The sequence below is a fragment of the Papilio machaon genome, chromosome 18 (genome assembly GCF_912999745.1).
Source record: "Papilio machaon chromosome 18, ilPapMach1.1, whole genome shotgun sequence".
NCBI lineage: Eukaryota > Metazoa > Arthropoda > Insecta > Lepidoptera > Papilionidae > Papilio > Papilio machaon.
This window is the reverse complement of record NC_060003.1, coordinates 1,070,193-1,096,490: the sequence shown is the minus strand read 5'-3', so window position 1 is coordinate 1,096,490 and position 26,298 is coordinate 1,070,193. Positions and strand designations below refer to the sequence as shown.

The window sequence follows — 26,298 nt, the reverse complement described above, 5'->3', positions numbered from 1 at the left end:
AATGATTGTATAGTTTAAATTGCGAACCATATATTTTTAAAACAGCGAAAGATTCTAGAACATTGTAGTGCATTTTTTTTTTTGGAAATTTTTTACTCGACCAATACTATCAATAAAATATCTCATTAAATTGTAACTTATTTTGAATGCATATAAATAAACAATATTTGAATAATTCCATTACTCATTTTGTCTCTCAATCTTTATGCGTATATTTAATAGACATTTATATTATTTACATTTATAGCGATTTACCGTTGGTTTCTGAGACCAAAATCTCCATTTAAAACAATATTGCCATCTTTATTTTGTCAATGATAATGACAGTGATGGTGATATTTTACACGGAGATTTCGGTTTCAAAAACCTACGTTTAGAGAAACAATTTATTTTATTTACAATATATTTGAATAAGCATAATTTATTAATTTTGTTAAACATTAAAAATTAATTGATATTTACAACAAAAATATTCTTTTTAATTTTATAGATAAAATTATGTGCAATAATTATTTCGTAGCTATAAGAAGATTTTTATATAGTTTTTAGAACACATAGTATTAAAACTATTTAAACATGCAAATATATATACATGGAACACATTAAATGTGGGTTTTTGAAACCAAAATCCCAGTATAAAACATATTGTTCTATCTTGTCAAAGATAATGACAGTGATGACGATATTTATACAGAGATATTGGTTTGAGAAACCCACCGTAAATGAACTATAATGCACATTTGTAATTAAAATCTAATGTCGACTTTTAATGGAGAATTATTAAAGTAACAGTACAGTGTGATATTAAGTTTGAATTAAATATTTAAATATAATTATATTTATTAAATAATGATAATTAATGATATTTATAAAATAATACATATATTTAAATATAATGATATTTTTTTAAACTTTAATATCACACACACTGGATTAATCAGCACTTTACTAATTCATAATTCAGTTTAGTGAATAGGTACTATTTTGAACTTCAGTGAACATTTTAATATATGTTTTTAACTTAGCGTTATATTAATAAAACTATATCGATGTATTATCACTAAATAGTAGTAAAATATGGTGCAGTTAACTTCTAATTAAATGCTTAAAAAGCTTATTATAATTATAGCCAGAGCCGGCGTTAGGATAGGGTGTTTGGGCGAACGCCCAGGGCGTTGGACAGAAAGGTCTACGAATACAGTAGCACATAAACCAATCCATAAAGACTCCATAGAAATCTCGCCCAAGGCGTTAAGCCGTTATTGACTATAGCCATAGAATAATTACTTAATCTTTGAAAATCTCAAATTGAAAAGATAATGGTAATGAAATCTTAAATAACAAATAATACGTATTCAAAGATACTTAATTACTTTTTTTGCGTATTATATAAAAAGGCCAAAGCAATTATTATCAAATTCACAATTTTCTTATTTGCTTCCTGACGTCTTTTTTTTAAATCACACATCTTTGCCTTAATTTAATTCTACTGGTACTTATTAGTTGTATGGATTTACTGCAAAATATTTTACCCGAACCTGTTAAAATTAGTATTACTAAATACAACAGATAGTTCCATGTTTTTTGTTAAACGTTTAAATTTTTTGGACTTAACTAGTGTGAATGAATGAAACAGCAAAGATAAATTGAAATAATTTCTAAAAATACAACTATTTGACATTATTCCATCAATTAAAATGCTAAAATATAACTAGAATTATATCAGCACAAGTGAAATTTGTACACAAATATTGTCTTAGCTAACATAATTTAGTAGATATACAACCTTAAAACTATCCGGCCTAGTCCGAGTTTAGAATTAAGAGACGATATTCGACTTTTTTATATTTTTTCAATTTTATAAAGCAAAGCCTTTTTGCTTGAATGTTAAACTGCCTTTTGTTTTAATTAAAAATAAATATTCCTTTCATCTAAATTTGAAATTTATATATCAATATTGTCTTAAGATATTTCGTTAAAATTAAATATTACTTTAAAAGACTAGATTCTGACAAGAATAAGGCGTTTATTTAATCAATTTTTAATTTTTAAAGCTTAATAATATGCATTAGCAGAAAAGATTCGTGGTCGTGGTGTTATCGCAGCTACGAGGTAGCTGTGCCAAGCGGCTGCTACATAACGCAGCGGTTCATAGCTGTGTGTAGCCCTCAGAGCGTGGGGAGGCGCGTCGCCTGGCAACAGTCGCTCGGCGTCAGAAGACGTCATCACTCGGATCTTCATCCAACTCGCAAAGGAGCTTGCTACTGAAATGATATAATAAATAATGTTAGAACTTGAAAAATAGTTGCAGGAACATGAATAGCCAAGGGATACTATATTTTTTTAACACTTACAGTAAATAGGATTTATTTTTTATTCGTATAATAGATTTTAAAAATGGTTAACGATAAATGTGTTGTAGTGTTACCTACACCTCGAAAGTAGCAGACGTCGTATTACTAATTCATAATGTGTTCCTATCTAACTCTAGTATAACAAACGAAACGACATTTCTGAAAAATTCAACTGCACTAGTTAGAAATAATGAAAGCCTCTCTCTAAAACCTTGAGCTCTATTGTTCACATTCTTTCAACAATATTCACAAACTTAGAAAGAATTCTTTGTAAAAAGTCCACAGATAGTCTATTTATTATCTATGTATTCAAGTGCAATATACTAAAACCAAAAGACCACTCTGCATTGTGCAGGTGCATATGAAGCATTTAACGTACTTGCAAAGATTACATACACATTACAAGTACACCATTTATTAGGAATGTCCACCGGAAAACTTCAATTGCCTATAGACCCTGCAATTTTATGGTACTTACTTAATAACCTCATAGCCAAATCAATGAAAAATTGTACAATTTTCAATTAAATTGCTTAAGTATCTACAATAGTAGCAAAAAATTAAATTTTAGATAATAAAATAAAAAAGAATCCGAAATTAAATATTGACATAAAATACTTACTCCTCTTTGCTCGTGAATGACTCGGCGTGCACCCGCCTATTGCAAGCTTTATTGCAGCACCGACAGTGCCAGTAGGCGAGCACACTTAGACTGAATACGAAGACAGTGGTTGGAAGCACCAATGCGAGGATCAAACCTCTCACCGTCGACTCCCACGAGTACCTTGCGACGACCAAATCTGGTCGCGTCAGGCTATAATAACATGGGAATATTTTTGGTGCTCGAGGTCCAGCGTAATCGTTTGCGAACACCGAGCAATTCACTCTCGGTGGATATCCACAGCCTTCGGGATTTATCAGAAATCGCAGGTCTGTCTCGTCCCATTCTGTTGGTACCGGTGCTCCTTCCACAAAAGGTTTCCTTGCGAGATTTACTCGTATCTTATGACATTTCGTGTGCGCTGTGGTGCAACCTTCTCTGCACGATGCCCATGTACAGTTCGTTAATGTCTCCGCATGAACATGCTCGGAAACTGAACAGATTCCCGCTTCTGGTACGAACTCAGCGAGAATCGTCTGTATAGCCGGTTCCACCACGAACGGGATCAGAAAGAGGAAAGCAAATACGGCGAGTATAGCTGACGTGCCGAGGCAGAGTGAAGTGTAAAATTTAAATCTTTCGAAAAAGTGATTTAATAACTGCTCCCTTGTCGGCTCCAGTGGCTTAAAAGCTGGACTCCCTGGTCCCGCAGATTCTCCCATAGGTAAAGTAGACCGTTCCGACGCCGCTGGCGAGAGGCTGGCTCTTGATCTACTCAACGTCGACATGAGGAAGGTTAAGGCAGTTAAAGCATTGAAAGCACTTAGTCGTCTCTTAATGAACTAGCCGGACCCTCACAAAGGAGGGGTACGCCTGAAAAAAAGAAAAATAAATATGTTAGAAATTGAAAGTTACATTAGCTATCAGCTTATTAATTAATCTTTGATGTTAAATATGCAAAAGTTGTAAAATCTGTGATAGATAGATCTGTTATAACCCGGCAAATATTATTTCTACATAAACGACCGAATAACTACTTTAGCCACGAAAAAATATGTCAAGGTCAGCACGGAACAGCTTTCATGTAGGTGTACCCCGATTATGTAAATTTCTTAATGACGCACAGCCCTACTGTAATAACTGATTTATTTGTACTCGTATCTCATAATATTTAAACAAAGAAGCTCACGTGACTGATCTCAGAGGGGTGATACAGGATCGTTCGGATGCATTTGCATTTCAGCTTGACCACTGGCACAACCTTTGAATCTCATCTTGGCATCGTCACCGACTTCTACAGTCTTCTGACACAACAGTAAAGTTATACACGAAACAACTACCAATACAGTAGGTAAAACTAAAGCTACTAAGAACTGACGGAACGTAGCATCCAAATCGAATCTAGCTACAACTGTATCCGGATTATTCTCTGTGTAAAAGCAAGGGAATCTGGCCTTCGCATTATGATCAGTACCATCACGACCATAATCTTTCAAAAACTCTTTGCATTCATCAGCGAGCGTATTCACACAACCCTCTAAATTAATCATGAGTCGACTGTCATTGGCTAATGTCAGTTCCACTTCTGACGGAGCTATGAGACGGTTCGGAGTAGCTCTCATTGTGTAGAGGTATTGCAGATACGTGAAATTGGTCAAATCTGCGATATCGGCACGAGGTAGTAAGGCTGCGTTTATACAATCTACAGCGACAACTCCTGATGTGCCATTATGGACTGCATGACATGATAGCATTAGAACCTCCTCCCCAGAATCTGTCCAGACTATATTACCACCGTCTTCTTGGGCTAATTTCGCACACCTAGCTAAAAATACTCTGTCCCCACTAAGCACAATGACATTCTTGTTACGAGTTGGAATATCGACGCATCGTCGGTCGCAATTATATGGTGTTCTAATTTTTCTACAAGTTCCTCGATTACATGAAAATAAACCGTGCACGTCTATGCATGTTATTTTGCCACGTCTTCCGGAACATTTTAACGGTGGGTCCGTTTCTCTGAAAGCACATTCGAAAGCGTCCGTTATATTGATACATTTTCCTTCGGTACAATTGAATGTTCCTGTCAGGTTTCGGCATTCATCACGGATGCAGTGATATTTCTTGGCGTTTTCTTGGTCGATTCCATAGCATGTTTTGTTAGCGGCACTACCACATTCGGCCAATAATAATGAGGAGCCATTCTTTCTGACGTTGACATAGATTTGAATGCAAGCTCCGGAGGTTTTGCTGAGGCACCATTCACCACACGAGCCCCAATCGCAGTTCTCTTTGTTAACAGCACGGGTAGTGGTACACATGATTGGTGTTGGATCGATTCCTGAAGCGATAGCTCGGGTATACGGCATGTATATGGCGACTGTCAGGTAGACGATAGCAACTGCACTCAGAACCGCTGTCATTTGACAAACACAGATCGTTCCGCATATTTTCTGATCTTGCGGCGGGATGATGAGGTCCTCAACGGGGGTCTGCTTAGGCATGGCGGTGTGTTTCGCGTCCCCGCGCCTTCGCACCACTGACGTAGGGTTGCCGGCAGCACGCGTGCGCGGTCGCCCGATCGATTGGGCGCAGTGCAGGCAGCCCTGCTTGAGCTATATTTTTCTAATTGATGTCAACGGCCGGTCAGATGATGCCAGTAATAATTTATTGATTTTTTTATTCCCTAATCAATGATCATTGCATTCTTAATTAAGTTAATGACATATTATTATTAATTTCATTGTTTAAATTTTAAATTTTTATGATTTTAGATTGTCCACATTAATTACACAAATTTAGATGAGGAGATGCAGAGACAATAAAATGAATTAGAGGATTTTAGCTCAGCTAACACAAGTCAGGTAACTTTCCGCGCACAATGAAGTTTAATCAGGAAATACTAGTTAGCGTGTAACTCGAGTTTACTTATTTCTAAATTCCAAACAAGTCACTAAAAATGACTCAAAATACAAAAATGACTAACAAATGAAGATTTACAATTGTCGTAGATTTATAAGCAAAAATATTTGACCATTTAATGTATTGAAACAAAGTTTATACACTTACCTCGTAAATCTGCAAATATTAGGTCAATTTTAATTGCACTAAACAATATCGTATCACGTCTTTTACTTCTCAATATAAGTATAGCATTTAATTTATAATAAATTTTTGATATTTCACTTTATTTTTTATATCAACTCTGTTTTGCGACTCTCGTATATGTTTTGCTTGGTACAGCAATGAAGTTAGCTTATGTTTGCGACTGCGCAGTGCGCTCCGTGCCTGCTTGGAAGTGACTTCAAGGTTCGTTCGTATAACGTTACCCTCACACTATACTTCTAAAATTAAATCGTTGCGTCAAATTTTATAACCCTTATAATATTCATATGCTGCTGTCGGAGATCATTTTATGTCGTTAATTATTCTCAACTCATTAATTATTTACTTGAATTAGAAAACACAAAACATGTAGTCAAAAATACAAAAGTCTATATTTTTTATTTCATATAAAAATATTTCCAATAGATTTTTAAGTTTTTACTTATTCAACCTTTAAATTAGCCAAATCACTTATTTGAAAATTAATCAAATATATAAAATTCTCGTGTCACAGTTTTCGTCACCGTACTCCTCCGAAACGGCTTGACCGATTCTCATGAAATTTTGTGAGCATATTCAGTAGGTCTGAGAATCGGCCAACATCTATTTTTTTTTTTTTTTTTTATTTAACTGCGCGCGGACGGAGTCGCGGGCGACAGCTAGTATGTAATAAATAAACACCTAAGCTTATTTAAAAATTATATAAGACTAGCTGTCGCCTGTGACTCCCTCTGCGCGGAATTTAAAATTTAAAAATAAATTGAGCCGTTCCGGAGATACCTTCAAATAAATATTCATCCATACATCTAAAGATTCGCATTTATAGTATTAGTAAGATTGATGGACCTGAGGGTAAAATTTTTTTTCACGATAAAAAAAAGCTATTAAAGGATTTATATCCTAAATATAATTATAATAAATCTGTATATAATGTATTGAAAAATGTAACTAGACATAAATATGATATTGGAAATTCTACATAAAAATTTGCGATCTCTACTTACGCTTCTTTTATAAAAGCGTGAGTGCTTGCAAAGTAAGATTCCAGTCAAGATGACATCAATCAATTTCTTTATATAAAAAAATGTAATAAAAGATGTAAGAAAAATGTTTTTTACATAAAATTCAATGTCAATTTATCATGCATTTTTAAAATTTAAATTACACAAAATATCGTACCTTTATTTGTTTCGGATAAAAGCATTTTTCAAATTCAGTAACACATTTTTGTAATATTCTTCGTTATTCCATAATTTTTCCACTTGTCCAGTGTTTAAATGTTTTTGATACTGCATTGGTGTTTACATTAGAGTGATTTTACACAACAGCGCATGCGTTAAGGTTTGCCAAAAACTTTTTCTTTATATTCTAAGTTGAAGATGCATCCAGAATAACTTATTTTTCATCAATATTTTATTTAAATTATTAAATAAGTAGTATGTTTAATATTTTTATGTAAAAATAAATTAACTAATAGAATTATGAAGATGAAAAATTTGATAAATTTTACAGAATAGAAAAAAATCACATACAATTTTTTGAAATTAAATTAAAATTAATTCACTAATCGTTGTTATTGTTGTAAACTATATTGTAAAGGTGAATAAGTGATTAATGTTGAGCTTTTATATATACTGGGTTCTGGGATTATATACAGTTTCACCTTCATAAGCGAGAGACTAAGGTACCAAGAGATATCTCTCGCTTACAACATTCAAACTCGAGTTTTTCGCTTAAGGAGGTCCTTCGTCGGGAATGGACAAGGACTCTCGCCTATAGAGGTTTCTCGCTTATCCCGGTTTGACTGTATATTAAACTTTCCACAAAATGTTAATTTTATGATATAACTTGAAGTAAGCGCCATCTATTTTTAAAGGGCACCATCACATTTTCAATAAAGTGTTGAACACACTACTAACGATTTTTGCAACTTTAAGGATCAGCGCCATCTATAAATCTGTGGATTATTAGTGTTACTTTGCTATTTTAACACACCGTACAGACAAAAGATGTAGCTGCAAAATATTCCGAAAGTAAATATCGTTTTAAATTAAAATTCTTATTAATCCTCAACATATTGTGACGTCATACTTATCATATCAATCTGAACTTCCGACCGTGGGTTTCTGAGACCAAGATTCCAGTTTAAAACAAGTTATTATTATCTTTGTTTTGTCAAAAATAACGACATGGATGACGATATTTATATTTATGTTTCGTCTGACACCAACGACAAGTTTGAAAAATAATGTAGTTGTCATTTTGTATGCAATTCTCTTGAAATTAATACTCATCATCATCAACCTGCCCTTATCCCTATGTAGGGTCGGCACAGTATGTACTACTCCTCCATACATCTCTATCAGCCGTCATATCTGAATTTACCCCCTTCTTACGCATATCCTCTTTCACACAATCCATCCATACTTTCTTTGGTCTTCCTCTACCTTTATAGCCATCCACATTCAATCTCATTACTTTTTTGTTTATATGATTATCATCCCTCCGCATAACATGTCCAAACCACGCTAACCTTCTGCTCCTCAATTTCTCGATAACTGGCGCTACTTTCAAACTTCCTCTGATATGCACATTCTTAACTTTATCTCTTCTTGTCACACCACACATCCATCTTAGCATACGCATCTCAGCTACATGCAATCTTCTTTCATCCGAAATCTTGGTGGCCCAACATTCAGATCCGTACAATAAGACAGGTCTTACGATTGACTTGTAGATCTGTCCCTTAAGCTTGGGTGGCATTCTTGGATCACAAGTCACACCGGTGACCTGTCGCCATTTAAAATTTCTTGAAATTAATACTATTCTAACGAATTTTAACAGATCAAAGTCGCGCTTATTTGAAATATACTATACCAATTGAGATTAATGAATAATATTATATCAACCCATTGATCTTAAACATTCTATAAAGAAAACGTATAATTTTTTTTATAAATGCTGTCAAGCAAACAAGATGATTACATCAGTGTTGAGACAATTCATCCAAAGAGTCAAACCGAAACTGATTCCACTGGTAAAATAACATACAAAAACATTGTTATCAACAAACAAGCATTAAACAATGATGGTGGTTATAAAATAATAAAAATATTTCCACAGATTTCACTTATTAAGTGGCCGATCAATTATTGTTTTTTTCACATGTTTACGACAGACGTTAAACGAAAGCTTGTCCTTTAAAGTGCATCTTTTCACCTCTATAAAAGGAATACTGTGTAATAATTTTAAACTTACTAAATGAATGTTTCTTATTGCAGTTTTTTATGGGATGTTCAATTTATCTATATGTATATATTTGTAGCGTCAGTGGCTCAGGGGTTAAGCAATTCATTTGTAATCTGCAGGTTCTAATCCTGCTATGTAGGTACGTGTGTTTTACGATTTTCGATTTACATATGTACATTTATTCGATTTAATTACGGTGAATAAAAACATCGTGATGCAACTTATACTTATATATATCTGCGAGGAAATTCAAAGATATGTGTAAAGTCAACCAAGCCGCACTGGGCCAGCGTTGTTGACTATGGCCTAGTCACTCCTAACTTAGCCCTCTATAGGGACGTATAGTGAGCTGGTGGTGATCAATCTACGTTTTATTACGTAAATAAATGTACTTAAGTCCTCTATGCTTTTCTAAATGATCCCACTAAACAAATATTGATGAAATGTTGGTAGGGTATTCCTGGGTCCCAGAGAAAGTTTGCCCTGTCCCAGGGAATGACTACTTCGACTTCTTAGATGTAATTATTGAAAACTTACTCATGCTATGACACAGAAAGGACACAAACCGTGTCCTTTTATTAAGAACAAGTAGTAAATTGTTAGTTAACCTTGTTGCGAACAAGCGGACAGTTAAATTAGATAATTATAGTAATCCCGATTGAACCGGCGCGATGGGATGCTATTGATTGTAATTCAAATGTATGCTTCTAGAAGTAAACTGGTTCACCATTTAATGTCACCAGAATATCATATAAACAATTTCATTGTGTTTGGTTTAATTACATTCAATATATTAATATTATATATCAATATGTTTTTTGAATTTATTCTGACTTTTCATCTCATACGCAAATGATGAAAGTAACAAAATAGGTATCTTCTGACTTCTTCTTGAATGTCTTATCTAACAACTTATCCACTCTCTACTTTATTAATAATATCTCGCAAAGCATTCAAAACTTTTAAAGACAGTTATGTTGATCATCTATTTTACCAGAGTTTAGATAGCAACAGTATCAGGTCCTACACGAATGGCGTACCATGACCACACAGAAGATATACGTAGCATTGAAGTAATTCAGTATTTCGGCTGATGATTGTGAGTGTTGGAAGCCAGTTGTAGTCCTTCCTTTTCTATGAGGCAAAGATGAGAGGATAAAATATTTAAACCCGTGATTTGATTTTACATTTTTATAAATTACTAGCTTTTACCCGCGACTCCGTCCGCGCGGAATAAAAAATAGAAAACGGGATAAAAATTATCCTATGTCCGTTACCTGGTTCTAAGCTACCTGCCCACCAATTTTCAGTCAAATCAATTCAGCCGTTCTTGAGTTATAAATAGTGTAACTAACACGACTTTCTTTAATATATATAGATTAGTAGTAAACATTTTTTATAAATTATTAGTTTAGTACGAGTATATTAGTAAACATCAGAGAAACTGCTCCAAAATCAGTTGGGAGATTTTTTACGCTACACTGATTACATATATATTAATTGGTTAACCGGTTAGGAGCTCAGCCTTAATAAATTATCCTATCACAAGGTCAAACGTATCAAAAATAAGTTCGAAAATTTCCTACGCAAGGGTCAATGGACAACAATAAATCAGGGGCAACGACAGATGACAGAACGTTTATTGTGTTACCTTGTTAGTGAATTGCTCGCTTGCAATTTATCAGTTAGGCCCAATTTCGGACTCAATGCGAGTGGTTTTTTTGGCGTTAACAAACATTTACACAGGTTGGTTTTATGATATGATATTTATCTATATTTCTTATAAATAAATAAAATAAAATAGCCTTTTATTCAGATTAGCTTACAAAGAAAATGTTATAGTCACAAAGTTTAATAAAATTATTTTCAGCTATCTGTTTGCCTATCGGCAAAGGTCTCCTCCAACATATTTACTATTTTTCAATTTTGTGCAACTACCTTCACATTACTACACTTTTTCAAATAAGGTATTTCTTAGTTATATATTTTATATTTTCTATATTTGTTATATTTTAATAATTCCTTATAAATGAATGATGGAGGGCGACCATCCATCTATATTTCTTATGTTTTATAAATGTTTTCAAATATCTTGTCGGATATTAACTTCGCGCAGGTAGCTGTGAACAACATAATTTTAGCGGGATATTGGGAGACAGCTCGACTATCACAAAGCACTACAATTTTAATAACCTCATATTAATATTATAAAGTTTCGATGCATTCATCTTTGTAACAATTTAATTTTGGGACGGTTGTATAGTTCTGGATGAAATGAGCTACTTACTCAATTTTCTAATGGTGGTAGCATTGGGAAAGCTCAGACTAATGTTGTAATGAAAATTTAAATTTATAGCACGACTGCTATGATGACAAATATAGGAATGAGTGAACGTATTCTATTGTGATCTTTTATTATCTCTTATTAAACCTCAAGATCGAACATCTTGGGAGAAGATATAGCCCACAGCTGGCTGAGCTATCTGGTAAGGAAAGTTCGAAGCGTCGAAGCAGCTTATCTCGAAATCCCGACTGGCAAACCCAGATACAGCTGGAGAGACGACGTAGAGATGGACCTGCAACCTCCTATATCGACTGGCGTAAGACAAGCGGTGTTGGCGATCTCTTGTTTCGGCCAATACCCACTCTTGGTTGCTGCGCCAGCGGAGTAAATTACGACAATAATTTATTGCCGTCAGACATTGAACGATTGGTAAATGATTTTAGCTAAACATATATTTGTATAAAATAAAAATAAAAAAAATTGTTGTCTCTACTGCTTAATAAAAAGAACTGGTTTTTTAAGTTTTTTTTTTTTTTGCTTCACGAGACATGGTACTTGATTGCTTTTGATTTTTTTTTATTATAATAAACGATAGCAGATATTATTTTAATTGGCATGTTTACATGTGCATATTGTAGGGGGGTAAGCAGATACTATAGACTTACATACAAACATTCTTATGGATTTCCAATCTTTTAATTCTTAAAATTATAAAATAAAAACTTTCTAATTTAAAATTAAAAATAATTAAAATGTAACGTAAAATTAAATTTATTTTAAATAACGTGACAGTTCGAAGTTATGCTAATTACAAGTTTTAAATTAATAAACGTCAAAAGCTTATTTAATTTGATACATTTCACAAATTAAAATAATAATAAGAAATGGATTAAAGAAACAATAAAAAAATATTTCGTCGTTTGTTTCTTATGTACCTATATTACGATAAAATAAAAAAAGGACGCGCTTAGCAACATTCCAAATAACCCGCACAGATAAAACAAGATGGCTACATTTTTTGTTCTCTTATTTGCTTGTAATTAAAAAAAAAAACATTATAAGCTTATCGATCTAAGCTCGTGGATTGAATAAAATACCTCTATCCTTTGTTTTTTGTTTTATAAAAAGTATTACGTCATAGTATTTGCACTGTTTTATATGTGACAAGCACAAATGTAACATTTACTAAGCGAAAGAGCTTCTTTTAATTAAAGATATAAATATAGAACCTTAATTAAAATAAAAATTAAGCATAATATAAAGGAAAAATACATTTGGAAGGTAGACTTTTAATTTTTGTAAAATAAAAAAATATATTTATCAAAATATCCGAATGGACAAGACGCAGATTCTCGAACCCACGATCTTATCATAAACATTAAACTGTAAGGTTTCCATATTAAAGACATAAAAATGAATATAAAAAAGCATCCAGTGTATGTCGTATTGTTCGCAATGCAACAAAGAAGGGTCACATGCTTTGCCTGGATAGTTCCAGAGAAACCCACGCCCGGCGGTACAGGGCTACGCAACATTTCGAAAAACGTGTGCAAAATTCTATACGACCTTACAACAATTTGTAAAAAAAGTTGAGTAAATAAAAATTAATGAATGATTTACAAATCATACTTACGTCGATAAAATCGGTAACACAATTTAAAACACAAACGGTCACAATGGAATAAATTAAATATATACATGTAATAACAACAACCTTAGATAAAATTGTATAAATTGAAAACAGCAGTACAGCAGCCAATAATGCTTTTTATTCCGTTGTTAAATCCTTATTCTTACACTACAAACATATTAAAAATAATTATATCGATCAAATTTTATTCACTCCTACATCTCGTTAACTTTCCGCGTCATTATCTTACTATTTTTCAACTATATTTTTCTAACAGAAAAAGACAAAGGTCCTGGTTGCCAGTATGCCACATAAGATGTGGCATACTGGCAACCATACTGGCAGAATGTTTATTTCAACAAAAATTACCCTTCTAAAAAGGTTGGACATAAAAACATGAATGAATAATATTCCCGGATATCACTCAGGTTATTAACAAAATAATTGACATCAAAGTAATGTAATTAAAATAAACTATGATAATTAGCTTGTTAAGTTAACAATTTAATTGTCACGATTGTGTTTTGTCTATTGTTCTTGATAAAGTATCTGAATTGTATGAACAATGTCTATATCAGAGATGGGGAAACATGTTTATTTCCACTTTGTAATATGTATTTAAGTGTTATTTTCATTTATTTATTTAGTTATAGTTTCATATACTTGTTAAGATCAAATGTATCACAAATAAATCTGTTCGTAAAACTTAGTATTATATTTGTAATGGTGTCTAAAACCCGAAAATCTTGTTAATAAGAACTGATATGACCATGTCAGAAAATGTGGACGACCCCTGTCCTCGCACGGATCCCTTGTCTGCGCGGACGCAGTCCCAGGTCCATTCCACCCCGTATATAAAGCGCAGCGGCACACAATCGGCAGTAGTACACCTGTCACCTGCGCAACATGAAGTACTTCGTCGTATTCGCCATTTGCCTCGTCGCCGTGCAGGTTCGATGTTTTTATAACCAGCGTTCTATATTCAAAAATCGTTTTTTGTTTCGGTGCAATCGTAGATTTTTTTAATTCAATCCCAAATATTGGAATTTCTATGGAATATTGGAATTGGCATCTGTATTCCCAAAAATAACTTGTGTTACAAGATCTTAAACCTTAACAACAAAAAATAAATAACATTTTTTATTTAGGTGTTGATAACCAGTTTTTGTGTCAATGCAATATATTTTTATTTGTTACCTACTTATTTAAGCTTAATACGTATTATGTACTTGCGATAACCGGTTAGCATTATTTACTATATCACAATTCGTTCGTACTTACTTATTTCCATTTTAGAAGAGTATTGTTTCATCATAATTGTAATAAAATAATTACGTAATATATTTTAATATCTAAATAAAATACAATACAGACTGATTTACCAAAAAGTTGCCAGACAACAAAAGTAAATTTGGTGCAGATGTAACTATATTAAACAAGATATATTCCAAAAAATGTTTCTAATATAAATGTATTCCAGGCGCTGACAGATGAACAGAAGGAAAAGCTAAAGAAGCACAGGAGCGAGTGCCTCGCGGAGTCCAAGGCTGTTGAGGAGCAGGTCGATAAACTCAAGACCGGAGACTTTACCGTGAGTTTAAAATTTTAATATACTCGCCCCGAATAAGATGATTTACTTAAATAGAACTTGATAAAAAAAGCTGCAGAAGAATAATAGAAAACTCCGCTGGAGAAATGTAGAATAATTAAGTTCCCGAGGAAATTTTTGAAGTTTCAAGGCATTTGTTTGAAAGCTGTTGTTAAGTCATCTATAATTAAACGTTTATTTTTAATCCATAAATTATTATGCAATTAATCCTATATTTTGCATACAGAATGAGAATGAAGATCTGAAGAAGTACACTCTCTGCTTGATGGTAAAGTCTGAGTTGATGACCAAGGATGGAAAGTTCAAGAAGGACGTCGCGCTCGCTAAGGTTCCTAACGCAGGTAAATATGATAACAACCCGAAACTACAACTAACAAAGTATTAATAGAAAAGATAAACCCATGGAATGAAAACAAGTAACAGTGGTGGACATCACGATTGAACCGGCTTGACAGGTGGAATACCACGAGCACGCAGAAAAAAGATGTGAAGTGGACGTAGTCACGTAGGCCTAATTTTACAATAGTTCCTTAAAACAAAAGGATATACATGACAAAAAAATATGACTGTGGGCAGTGGTCGATTCGCCATTTCGGCGAATTCAGACGTCGCTTACGCGTTTACCACCTTGTAACCTTAAAAAAAATAAATTGAAAAAGTATTCTTTTTTTAAACAATGCCTGGGTTGTTCATTGAAATTATGAATTTTTTATCACTTTATCCAATGCACACAACAAAGTTCTTGGTTAAACAATAGTCGATGATAAAATTAAATAAGCATAGAGTACTATCAGCATAGATATAGCAAAGGACTACGAAACAATACTGAACATTGTAACGACATTTTGGATTTGTTACTGACTACCTTATTTTACTAAAAAGTAAGAGAGGTCATTAAGAGATTGAAAAAAACCGACGTACATTTATGTTTAGATGTATGATTATGAAAAAGGAGCGAGTTCCAATTCACTTGTTATGATTGCAAAAATGTTTGTTACAGCTGACAAACCCACAGTAGAGAAGCTGATCGACGCCTGCCTCGCTAACAAGGGCAGCACTCCGCAACAAAATGCGTGGAACTACGTCAAATGCTACCATGAGAAAGACCCTAAGCATTCCATCCTCATCTAAATCAAAATACTACTGGAAACAAACACTGCCATGGATCTGAATACCTTAAAACAACTATTGTAATGTTATCAATAGATGTTTTTGTTACTCGTATGTCAGTATTGTAATTTGCCTTTAATAATTCTCCATTTGTAGACCACCGTTCATCTGCAGTGTCAATAAATTCTGTTTATAAAAATTACGTTTTATTTTCTTACGTAAATTCCTTAACAAACGAATAAAAATCTACGATCAAATTCAAAATCAAAAATTATCACAGATTAGCCAAAAATGTCCATAACCAGATTTTGAAACTAGCATATTGTTTATTAACACTTGAAGAGGATGCTTGTTTTTTTCTTAAAAAGTATATTTCATGTTATAATATTACTGGAAAGAATCTCTCAGAGATACAAAATCTATATGTCGTACGCAACATTACAACAGAAATTCGCAAGAAGAGAAAATGCACCAAGCACGTCTTTATACAGATTGCGATAGTAATTGAAATAGGGAATTTTGTTAAGCAGATTTAAATTCAAATTTTAACTAAAAATTAGGACCTGAAGAATTATGAAGTTCCCAATATTCCAAAAAAAGTTGACTAGAACCTGATTGATACCTTTGCTTTGTACACATTGCGAATACGAAAAACTTGAAGACATCTAAATAATTCTTAAGTAAATGGTTAAAGAATCTAAAAGATGTTTTCAAGGTGGATTTTCTAGAATCAAATATAACATACTAGCTTTTACCCGCGAATCCGTCCGCGCGGAATAAAAAAAAGCACACAAGATAAAAAAAGTTCCTATGTCCGTCTCCTAGTTCTAAGCTACCTCCCCATCAATTTTCATCTAAATCAGTTCGACCGATCTTGAGTTATAAATAGTGTAACTAACACGACTTTCTTTTATATATATAGATATAGATATAGATGAATAATGCAATAATAATGTTGTTTGTTGTTGTGACTGTGTACAAAACTAAATTCAATATACTCAACTTTAATAACGTAATCTACAGAATGTCAATCAACATAAATATCTCACCGTTTTTTTTCTGAGATCGAAATCTCTGTACAAAACATATCGTCGTCTCTGTCATTTATGTTTAATAAAACAGAAATAACAATATGTTAATAACGAGGATTTTGTTCTCAAAAACCCACGGTAAATAAGGTTTATATTAATGCCAGTAAAAATCGGATTTATCTGACATCAACCAGTATGAACTTATAAAAACTTGTCCAAGGACGGATCATAAAAGTAAATAAACTAAAGCACCAATTTATTTGTTTATTTTTAACACAGGTGAAGTATGCACGTTGGAAATAAGTGATAGTGACCTCTACTTGGACGTAGGTCAAAACAAACATGAGAATTTATGAGAAAGACTCCCTAAGTTCAGATATGTATAGGAAGAGTAAATTAGGAATATATTCTCACCGCATTTGATGTAATGCTGAAATATAACGTAAATTTACTTCGTTGGTCTTCTTTTGTTTTGACTGGAGTTTAAAGACATGCTCTGATGTCAGGCAAACCGACTCATCTTTCATAAGGCATTAACAATAGATAAATGTTGAAAGTCAGTTTCAAATGTATCGCAGTCGCTTTGTATTGTAAGGGTGATATCACATGGGCGGTGAAACGCAGCGTTCGCATTGTTACGGTCTTCTACCATATAAATTGTGGCGCAACACAACTTATAATTTTTAAAGCTTCAAAATGTATCTTTATCTTACGATTGACTGAGTTTCGTTGTTTCTTTGCCACTATTAATTGTATAGCACGCGCCTATCCACTACATGCTACCGGCGATTCCTCAGTTACTTTGGCCATATTGCCCGGAGGCAACCAGACAATCTGGACAAACTGGTTGTAGTAGGGAAAGTTGAGGGTAAAAGAGCAAATGGACGATCACCAATCTGCTGGTCTGACCAAGTCCAGACAATATTGGGACTCAAAATTCCGACCGCCATGAGACAAACCACGGACAGAGCGGTGTGAAAGCAGCTCGTCGACACATCAGCGAAGGCACTTCAAGATTAGCACGACCTTCAGTAATGAAGAGCACGAAGAAGAAGAAGAACTGACTGGTTCGTGGTACCCAGTCTACTTGCCATCTAATTAAAACTAATTAGCTACTTCGGACCGCCCTTGTGGCATTAACCTTAACTAAAACCTACAACTATTGTTCGAATGATAGTAGCAACATAGTACGCGCTGCTTTCAAAACATTCACCATGAAACTAAGGAAGTTCATTATGGTGGCTTGAATAATAAGAAAATTTAGACAATGACCACATTTATTTATTCATTATCAATAACTCATAACATAATACATAGTTTAGATATATATAACGAACAGATTAACCGACCAAATCAATTGTTCTGTACACTCATATCTTGCAGGTCATACAAGTTATACTACGATCATCAAAATGCAAATCAGTGCTTTGTTAATCTCTTTATTACTGATTCAGGTGATTTTTTTTTAATTTATTTAATAAAGAGGACACTATTGCCGTAAAATTACAGTGTAAACTCTTTATAACGTTATCCTTTATGACAATAAACTCCCTGTAACGTTGGAGTGAGCCCAACTTGGTTGGTTTGCGTTAAAACCCACATATTGAAACACTCTTTATAGCGATACGCCATTCTCTATTACGAATAAATGTGTTCATATTTGTAGACAGTAAATATTTATTATCGGTATTATTGTTTATGTTATGTTATCTTGTTAATTTGGTTGTCTTTTTGTTCACTCCATATAACGATAACTCTCTATAACGACAATGATCAATTCTTTGAGTTTCGTTATAAAGAGTTCACACTGTACCTGCATTCAGATAAAACATGTTTTTGCTACTCTCTCTAGAAATAATCCGATTCGAAAAATCAAAATCTTGAGTTCATAACTTGGAAATAGGTCCCTTTAAAAAAACAATTGAATTCGAAGTCCATTCCGCCATCTTAACAGGCATCTGATTTAAATTCTTCAAGGTATTCAATATTAAAAAGTTATATGTTTACAGGGCTCACAAGTCTATGCAACTTTTAAGCGGGGTATACTAGAATGCGTTGAGGAGTCAAAGGTCAGCCCTCAATTGGTTCTCCAGGTGACATCAGGCAATTGGGATGTGGTAAGTAATTATTAGAAACCATTAAGTACCACGCTTAGCAGCCGCAATAATCGATGATGAGATTTAACCAGGAAAGTACCAGGAGCATATAAAACAAAGATGAGTCTAGTTTAAAGTCACAATTTAAATTTAGCATGAAGCATAATTCATACCCTTTTCCTTTTTCTTTATTCGATGTCATTTTCTGACTGTCATGTGATTCTTTGCTTTCTGCGATCTTCTTAGATGATTATCTGTGAATAGAATAGCATAACGTTACATAAATCATCTATTTTTATGTGCCTGTCTAATAAAACCTTATCAGTAGATGAATTGTGTTCCGAAAAATTCAATTACGTAATTTTAATTACAGAGGGAAGATTATCGATTAAAAGTTTGGGCTTTATGTTTACTACTTAAAGCTAAAATGATGTCTAAAGACGGCGTCTTCCATTTGGATATCGCTCTCACTGGTGTTCCTGAAAATGGTAAGTTGGTAAGATAGATATAGAAGAGGAAGTTTAGGGTTAACGCTGACTCATCAACTCCTCGCTAACTCTGTACTGCCACGGCTCACGAACACCGCGGTATTCTATCATAGTCGATGGTGCAGGATAAACATATAAAATTGTGATACTTATTCTCTCTTGCATGGGTTGGATCGCGATGTTGGGTGTGGAGTGGAGTAATGCGCAGTAACCTTTATTTTCTACCAATTTCAGTATTCAATAAGGTCGAAAACTGATGTAGCAAAATGATTTTATTCTTATACTGCTCAATTCGTTTACGATAACATGATATTCTCGTGCCCCATTGCTTGCTGATTGTTATTACTACACTATTAGAGAAAACATTTGAATTTGTTTATCACATAAAGTTAATCTATACTTTTTTACAGAGAGACGCGCCGTCGACAAAGCTATAGACGATTGTCTGTACAAAACATTCCACAAGCCAGAAGAAACAGCTTGGAACTTCCTTAGATGTTATCACAAAAATCATCCAAAATACTCGTTTTTGTAATATGTTGTATAAATAATTGTTATCATCATTATTTATTATTGTTAACTATTTTTGAATGCATTACCGTGTATTTCTGAGACCAAAACCCCGGTTTAAAACATATTGTCATATGATAATGATAATGACAAGAATGACGATATGTTTTATGCAGAGATTTTGGTCTCAGAAACCAACGACGGTTAGAGATATTTTGTAAGATGTTGTACAAAATAAATATTAAAAATTACGCCATCTATCGTTATTCTTTCAAAACTTTATGGAAAAGAACGAGCAAAAGTTTCTTCAACTTATTACTAGATGTCGCATCATAAAGTTTCATTCGTTTCATTTTTAATCAATAATTCAAAGAATAAATTAACAAAAGAAATGAAAAATAAGAAGAATGTAAAATCCACAGTAATTACATAACGATATAATTATACTTCTTAGTGTTACTAATATTATAAATGCCGATGTTTAGATGGATGGATGGATTCATGGATGTTTGTTTGAAGGTATCTCCCGAATAGCTAAACAGATCTTGATGAAATTTAGCACAAATGCAGAACATAGTCTGCAAGAACACATAGGCTACTTATCAAGTTTTTTAAAGCCGTGCGGACACTGTTGCGGGTGACAGCTAGTAAAAATAATAAAGTTAAACACATTTTTATTCTTTTTCGTTATAATTTACACGACTGATATTAATTGAATATTTAAATACCTCTAAACTTTTGATTCAGATAAAACCGAATTTAAGTAAATAAAAATAAGCTAAAAAAACAACCATTTTATGTTTACTTTACGTATTAGGTAAAAATCTAATACAACGCTAGATTTGTAACCAAGTAAAAAAACGTCGCGGTATACTTTACTAAAATTAGTATACGATAAGGTTTACAAAAATTACTTTAGTAAAATCTTTAAGCTGCATAAATATTCTCAAACTGTTAATTTAACTTGATACTAAAAGGTAGAACCACATATTAGTGTACTAATTCTACATGTTGCGCAGAAATTATTAGATGTGTCAAACATTTCGCATCTCTAACAAGGGGTAAGCTCGGGCCCCTAGTTTCTTACTAATATTATAAATGCGAATGTTTAAATGCATGGATGTTTGTTTGAAGGTATCTCCGGAACGGCTTAACAGATCTTGATGAAATTTGGCACAGATGTAGAACACTAGAACACATAGACTACTTTTTATGTTTTTTTTTTTAATTTCGCGCAGACGGAGTCGCTGGTTACAGCTTAGAACTACATACACATTGAATACAAATTAAGAGATCGTCAATTAATTACGTGAGATTCTAAAATAATCAAGAGAAGTTTATTTATTTATTTATTTAAGCTTTATTATCCACTTAACAATTAAAATAAATATAAAACAGATTATGTAAAACTAGTTTGTGTGTTTTGTTATGTGGCCCCTTATTGGGTAAAAGCCTCCTCCATCCTCTTCCATCTTTCTCTGTCCTTGGCCAAATGCATCCAACTTGTTCCAGCAGTCATTATGATATCATCGGCCCATCTTTTCTTTTGTCTCCCCACACTTCGTTTTCCTTTTGGGCCAACCCATTTAGTAGTTCGGTAAGTCCATCTCTCATCTTTATATCGGGATAAGTGTCCTGCCCAGTTCCACTTCTGCTTCAAACTATAATTAAGGGCATCAGTCAATTTAGTTTTCTTGCGAATGGTTGTGTTCCTCGTTTTGTGTATTTTTCGAATTTTAAGTATACTTCGTTCCATTGCATGTTGACATGAAGTTATTTTATTCTTTACTTTTTCAGTGAAGGTCCACGTCTGGCTAGCGTAGGTTAGGCTCGGGAGGATACAAGAATCCATTATTGTCTTTTTTATATTTGTGCTGTAATTCCCTTTTAGGATTTCTTTAAGAGAAGTTAGGGGGAACTAAAATACGACATCATTTGTATTTATTTTCTGACTGAGGACTTAAATTTCATAAACAGATATTTTATCAAACTTAAACTACTTTTCAAAGAAATAAAATATTTTTTATTTAAATTTTCAAATGTTGCTTTGTACAAAATTACATGCGATTTTTACATATAGGGAAATTGTAGTCTAAAATCTCACCATTTATAATCAAAGGAAAGAATGTTGGTTCAAACAATGTCTAAAAACATTACGGGAATAATAGACAAGTAATAACAACTACAATAGTGAGATAAAAATGGAATAAAGAGACACGAAAGAAGCACAGTTTTGGAAATAACCCTAAAAAAATCTATTTTACAAACGTAACGACGTCATTAAAAAATAAGTAAGAATAAGCATAATTTTAATGAAGAAAATCTTGTCTATACTAACAAAGTAAGAAAGCAAACTTTTTCCGTAAAGGTAGAGTCGGCACAGCTCAAATATTTAGACATTTGAAAAAAATATCTTTGATACAGCAACGAATAATTCAGCTAGTAGGAAACGCGATAAATATGAGATTACTCGTATTTCATTTAAAATATTTTTAAATAACTTGAAAGGTTCAAAAAAGGGAGTTTAACGTTTGTTTTTTTTTTCTTTTTAAGCACTTCTGTATTAATTCAGTTAATATTTTCTAACTCTTTCTAATCAAAAAGCTCCACAGAAAAACATCTAAACTAGTCTATAACTTCCAGACCCGCCCCTCACTGCCCCCGGATTGACTACTGTTCACTACACAGAAGCATTTATAAAATATATCCGACCCTTTCACACTAATACCGTATCAGATATAATAGGGCTAAGCTCTCCCTTTCACACATAGCTCGCTGCTACAGATTCCAAACTGTTCTACTAATGTTTTTTATACGTTATTTGCAATCTGTACTTTAGAGACGTATTTCTTAACTGGAAATAATGAAATTCCAACCTTAATCCTTTACAATTCAGTTGAAATTCCTTTGTTAATTTTTGTGCATTATATCGTTTCGTTTTTTATTGTATTTGGTATAATTTTAACACTGGCCGTTTCAACCAAATGCCATAATCGCCAGTAAGTCGGTATAATGGCGGACAGTTTTTTTTTAAATTTTAAAATTCTGAAAACGTTCCATTGTTGGCCGGTGTTCGTAATTATGTTGCTATCTTGATTTTAGATAAAACATTTTTACATGCTTTATTGGGAGGTGTCCTTCCGGTGCTGATATTTATTTATTAAAAAAAAAAAAAACAGTTTGATAATGTTATTGTGCGAAGATAAAACGGTGCAATTTTGTGTACATGTAAATCCGTTTACTCGGCTTTTGATGTCAGATTATTTTTTTAAATATCACTGAACATGATAATGCACTTGGATAATTTATACCTTTTTACCTTTGTTTATGATACTGTGATAGTAATACTTAGAAAGGATTTTTGTTTCGTATACTTTTTTTTATTAAAGTACTAGAAGACATAATCACTAATCTTACTGTAGAAGTCTAAAACATTTGAAGCCTATTAATAAACAACTTCTAGGTAGTGTTTCAATTACATTATTCACGTCAATAGTTTTTAACATTCCACAGTTGTCTATGGGCAGCGGTCGCTTCGCTATTTCGGCGAAATCATGTGGCCACTTGCTTGTCACTTTATAATATACTAGCTATCGCCCTCGACTCCCTCCGCGCGGAATTAAAAAATATTAATAAGTAGTCTATGTGTTCTTCCAGACTGTGCACTACCTTTATGGAAAATGGCATCGATATCCATGCAACCGTTCTGGAGATACCTTCAAAAACATCCATCCATTCATCAATCTAAACATTCGCATTTATAATATTAAATTAAGAAGTGGGATAAAAAAAGACTGTCGCCCGTCGTGGATTTTTAATATTATTATGCGTAAACTTACTTAATGCGATATTAACTAATATATAATGAAGTTCTTATATACGAAAGCAGTGTGATAATAGATACATATATATGGTTAAACATATAACCACATATACCGTCATAATATAAATCAGCGGCGGTTAAAGAGTTAAAACACGTGTTTAACTAAACAATGTCTAACTAAAGTTTTTGGAGTACTACAGCTAGTTTCCTTCTTATTAAATAACACATCACTTGACTACTTGATCCCATCTGATGTAGTGACGTAATCTAAAGATGGTAAACATTAGTTTATCAAATTACGTCTATTTGGATTTTCTAATATTCTCTTAATCTCTCCGCATATATGTCTATAGCATCCTAACCTTTTATCTTCTCAATTTATCCATCACTAGTTCTACTTCCTCTAATATACTCGCAAAACAAAAGAAAAAGCAAAACGTACAATCAAATAGATTCGTAAACTCAGTGCCTTGTGTTATTTTATTCAACGTTTAATTCTTCAAGCATTTAAACACGAAAGAAAGGTAATAAAATCTAGACTAGACAAATAAATTCTATAATTCCAATATCACTAATGAATATTCAAATCAGTACGATCCACTTACCTTTTTCGATGTCGGTTAAAAATGCAAAATAAGTTTATAAAAAAAACACAAAGCAAATTACCAGAGCGCATGCTTGATTAACATTATAGTTGTTTATTCAAGTAATGCTCGTTCATTCCTTAAACGGACGCCCACTTAGAAATCTAGAGAAGCGCGATCGGAATTATAAGTAGGAGTTCTGTATAAATGTTGCAGAGAGATGACGAATTTAATAAGTTAAGCCACCAGAAACTTAGACATCAAAATGTGAACTAAATAAATTTGTAGCCTTTAGCAATCACCTCTACATTGTTTATGGCTTTTTTTATATATCACTAGCTTTTTCCCGCGACTCTGTCCGCGCGCTGTTAAAAAAAACTTAATACGGGTATGAAAAATAGATGTTGGCCGATTCTCAGACCTACTCAATATGCTCACAAAATTTCATGAGAATCGGTCAAGCCGTTTCGGAGGAGTTCGGTGACGAACACTGTGACACGAGAATTTTATATATTAGATAAGGTAGCAATTGAGCAAGCCGCCACCAGATTAAACCAAAATAGCGAACAGTGCCTACCTTTTATCGACGGATGATGGGACGCGCAGTAAAAGGGATATATCCCTTTCTATGCGTCCCCCCCTCCTTCTACTTCCTAGGGGACCTTTCCTTTCAAGGCAAGACTTATCGGAAGACATGCGGACTGCCTTTAACTTGACGCCTGTCTTGTGTGGTCGTGATATTGAACTGGGAGAGCCGGCCCATTCGTACAACAGGTGTTCTTACTGGCGTCTAACAGTCAGGCTGACTATAGATATATAAAACATATTGAGTAGGATGAAAATATGTTTTTTATGAGTAGCAGTGTGTTTTGGTAATTTCACACGGATACAGTACAAGAAGGAACTTGTGACACATTTTTGACATTGGCTGGAGGGCGCTAGGGCGACATCATGATTTTCTATCAAACTTTCACGGTCTTCTCAAGACACAAAATTATGAACACAACGTTCATTTTACATGTCTAGTTGGATTATAAACTAACGAAGTTACTAATCGCTTGGTGACTTCAGCAGGTATGCTCTAGGAATTACAACCCTTACATTGTTTCATAATTATTATCGTTTGCAATAAAAAGTAACAATTGGACGCTCGACCTGTTTTTTTTTTATCTACAAAAGTATTTTAGAAACAAAACAAAAACGGAATGTTCTGAATGAAGATAATAAAAATATCAATACTCTATTAAAAATTATTATTTTTCAAGTCTTTTTTTATTTACTTATACCTACTAGTAGTCTGTATATACGAGTACTTCGCTTGGATAGAAAAGACAGTTATAAAATGGTAAGACAAGGCACTTCATGATACGGAAATCAATGTTAAAAATAGAAAATAATAAAAATAGTATCAAAATAATCAAAATAAAAATAGAATCGGAGTTTTTTGTTTATCCAGGGTAAAGAAATAATTTTTCAAATCATTTCAACTGGGTTGGGAATAGGAAGTTACTTTGGCAGAGGAAGGGGAAATATTGTCTTTCTAAGCGCTCCGTCCTCTGTCGTTAAAAGATACGCATCGCATCGCATCTGCAATAGTAGATCAGATTTTATCATTTTCCTCTGCACAACTCATGCCTGTAACCCAGAGGGGTAGGCAGAGATCACGAACCTTCATTTTAGTGTGGCAAAATGAACCTCCGAAATCAACATTTCGCCATTTAGTAAGACGGAACGTGACGGGTGGCAAGTCGCGACGCCGCCTTTTTCTCCGGGTAATTCACACATATATGCGGGTTGCATCACGATGTTTTCGTTCACCGTACG

At 33.4% G+C, this 26,298-nt stretch overlaps 3 protein-coding genes across 3 annotated transcripts; 1 reads left to right on the top strand and 2 right to left on the bottom strand.

The window, feature by feature from the left end:
• Positions 1 to 1,986: 1,986 nt before the first annotated feature.
• On the bottom strand, positions 1,987 to 3,750 carry LOC106707930 (protein tipE). Its single transcript, XM_014499381.2, has 2 exons — positions 2,977 to 3,750; positions 1,987 to 2,264 (listed from the first exon to the last, which is right to left on the bottom strand). Exons 1-2 carry the CDS (start codon positions 3,741 to 3,743, stop codon positions 2,213 to 2,215), a joined length of 819 nt encoding a protein of 272 aa, XP_014354867.2. The 5' UTR covers positions 3,744 to 3,750; the 3' UTR covers positions 1,987 to 2,212.
• A 2-nt stretch (positions 3,751 to 3,752) lies between these two features.
• On the bottom strand, positions 3,753 to 5,630 carry LOC123720908. Its single transcript, XM_014499380.2, has 2 exons — positions 4,145 to 5,630; positions 3,753 to 3,828 (listed from the first exon to the last, which is right to left on the bottom strand). The coding sequence occupies exon 1, from the start codon at positions 5,457 to 5,459 to the stop codon at positions 4,155 to 4,157; it is 1,305 nt and encodes a 434-aa protein (XP_014354866.2). The 5' UTR covers positions 5,460 to 5,630; the 3' UTR covers positions 3,753 to 3,828; positions 4,145 to 4,154.
• An 8,447-nt stretch (positions 5,631 to 14,077) lies between these two features.
• LOC106707938 (general odorant-binding protein 56a) lies at positions 14,078 to 16,144 on the top strand. Its single transcript, XM_014499391.2, has 4 exons — positions 14,078 to 14,174; positions 14,704 to 14,814; positions 15,059 to 15,173; positions 15,833 to 16,144. Exons 1-4 carry the CDS (start codon positions 14,130 to 14,132, stop codon positions 15,961 to 15,963), a joined length of 402 nt encoding a protein of 133 aa, XP_014354877.1. The 5' UTR covers positions 14,078 to 14,129; the 3' UTR covers positions 15,964 to 16,144.
• The last annotated feature ends 10,154 nt before the right edge of the window (positions 16,145 to 26,298 follow it).

Bases quoted from the DNA above. Each gene is read 5' to 3' on its own strand.
- LOC106707930 (XM_014499381.2), bottom strand. From the start codon at position 3,743: ATGTCGACGTTGAGTAGATCAAGAGCCAGCCTCTCGCCAGCGGCGTCG. The intron at 2,265-2,976 runs GTAAGTATTTTA...ATATCATTTCAG, and splicing joins TCATTCACGAGCAAAGAGGA to TAGCAAGCTCCTTTGCGAGT.
- LOC123720908 (XM_014499380.2), bottom strand. From the start codon at position 5,459: ATGCCTAAGCAGACCCCCGTTGAGGACCTCATCATCCCGCCGCAAGAT.
- LOC106707938 (XM_014499391.2), top strand. From the start codon at position 14,130: ATGAAGTACTTCGTCGTATTCGCCATTTGCCTCGTCGCCGTGCAG. The intron at 14,175-14,703 runs GTTCGATGTTTT...AATGTATTCCAG, and splicing joins TTTGCCTCGTCGCCGTGCAG to GCGCTGACAGATGAACAGAA. The intron at 15,174-15,832 runs GTAAATATGATA...TGTTTGTTACAG, and splicing joins CGCTAAGGTTCCTAACGCAG to CTGACAAACCCACAGTAGAG.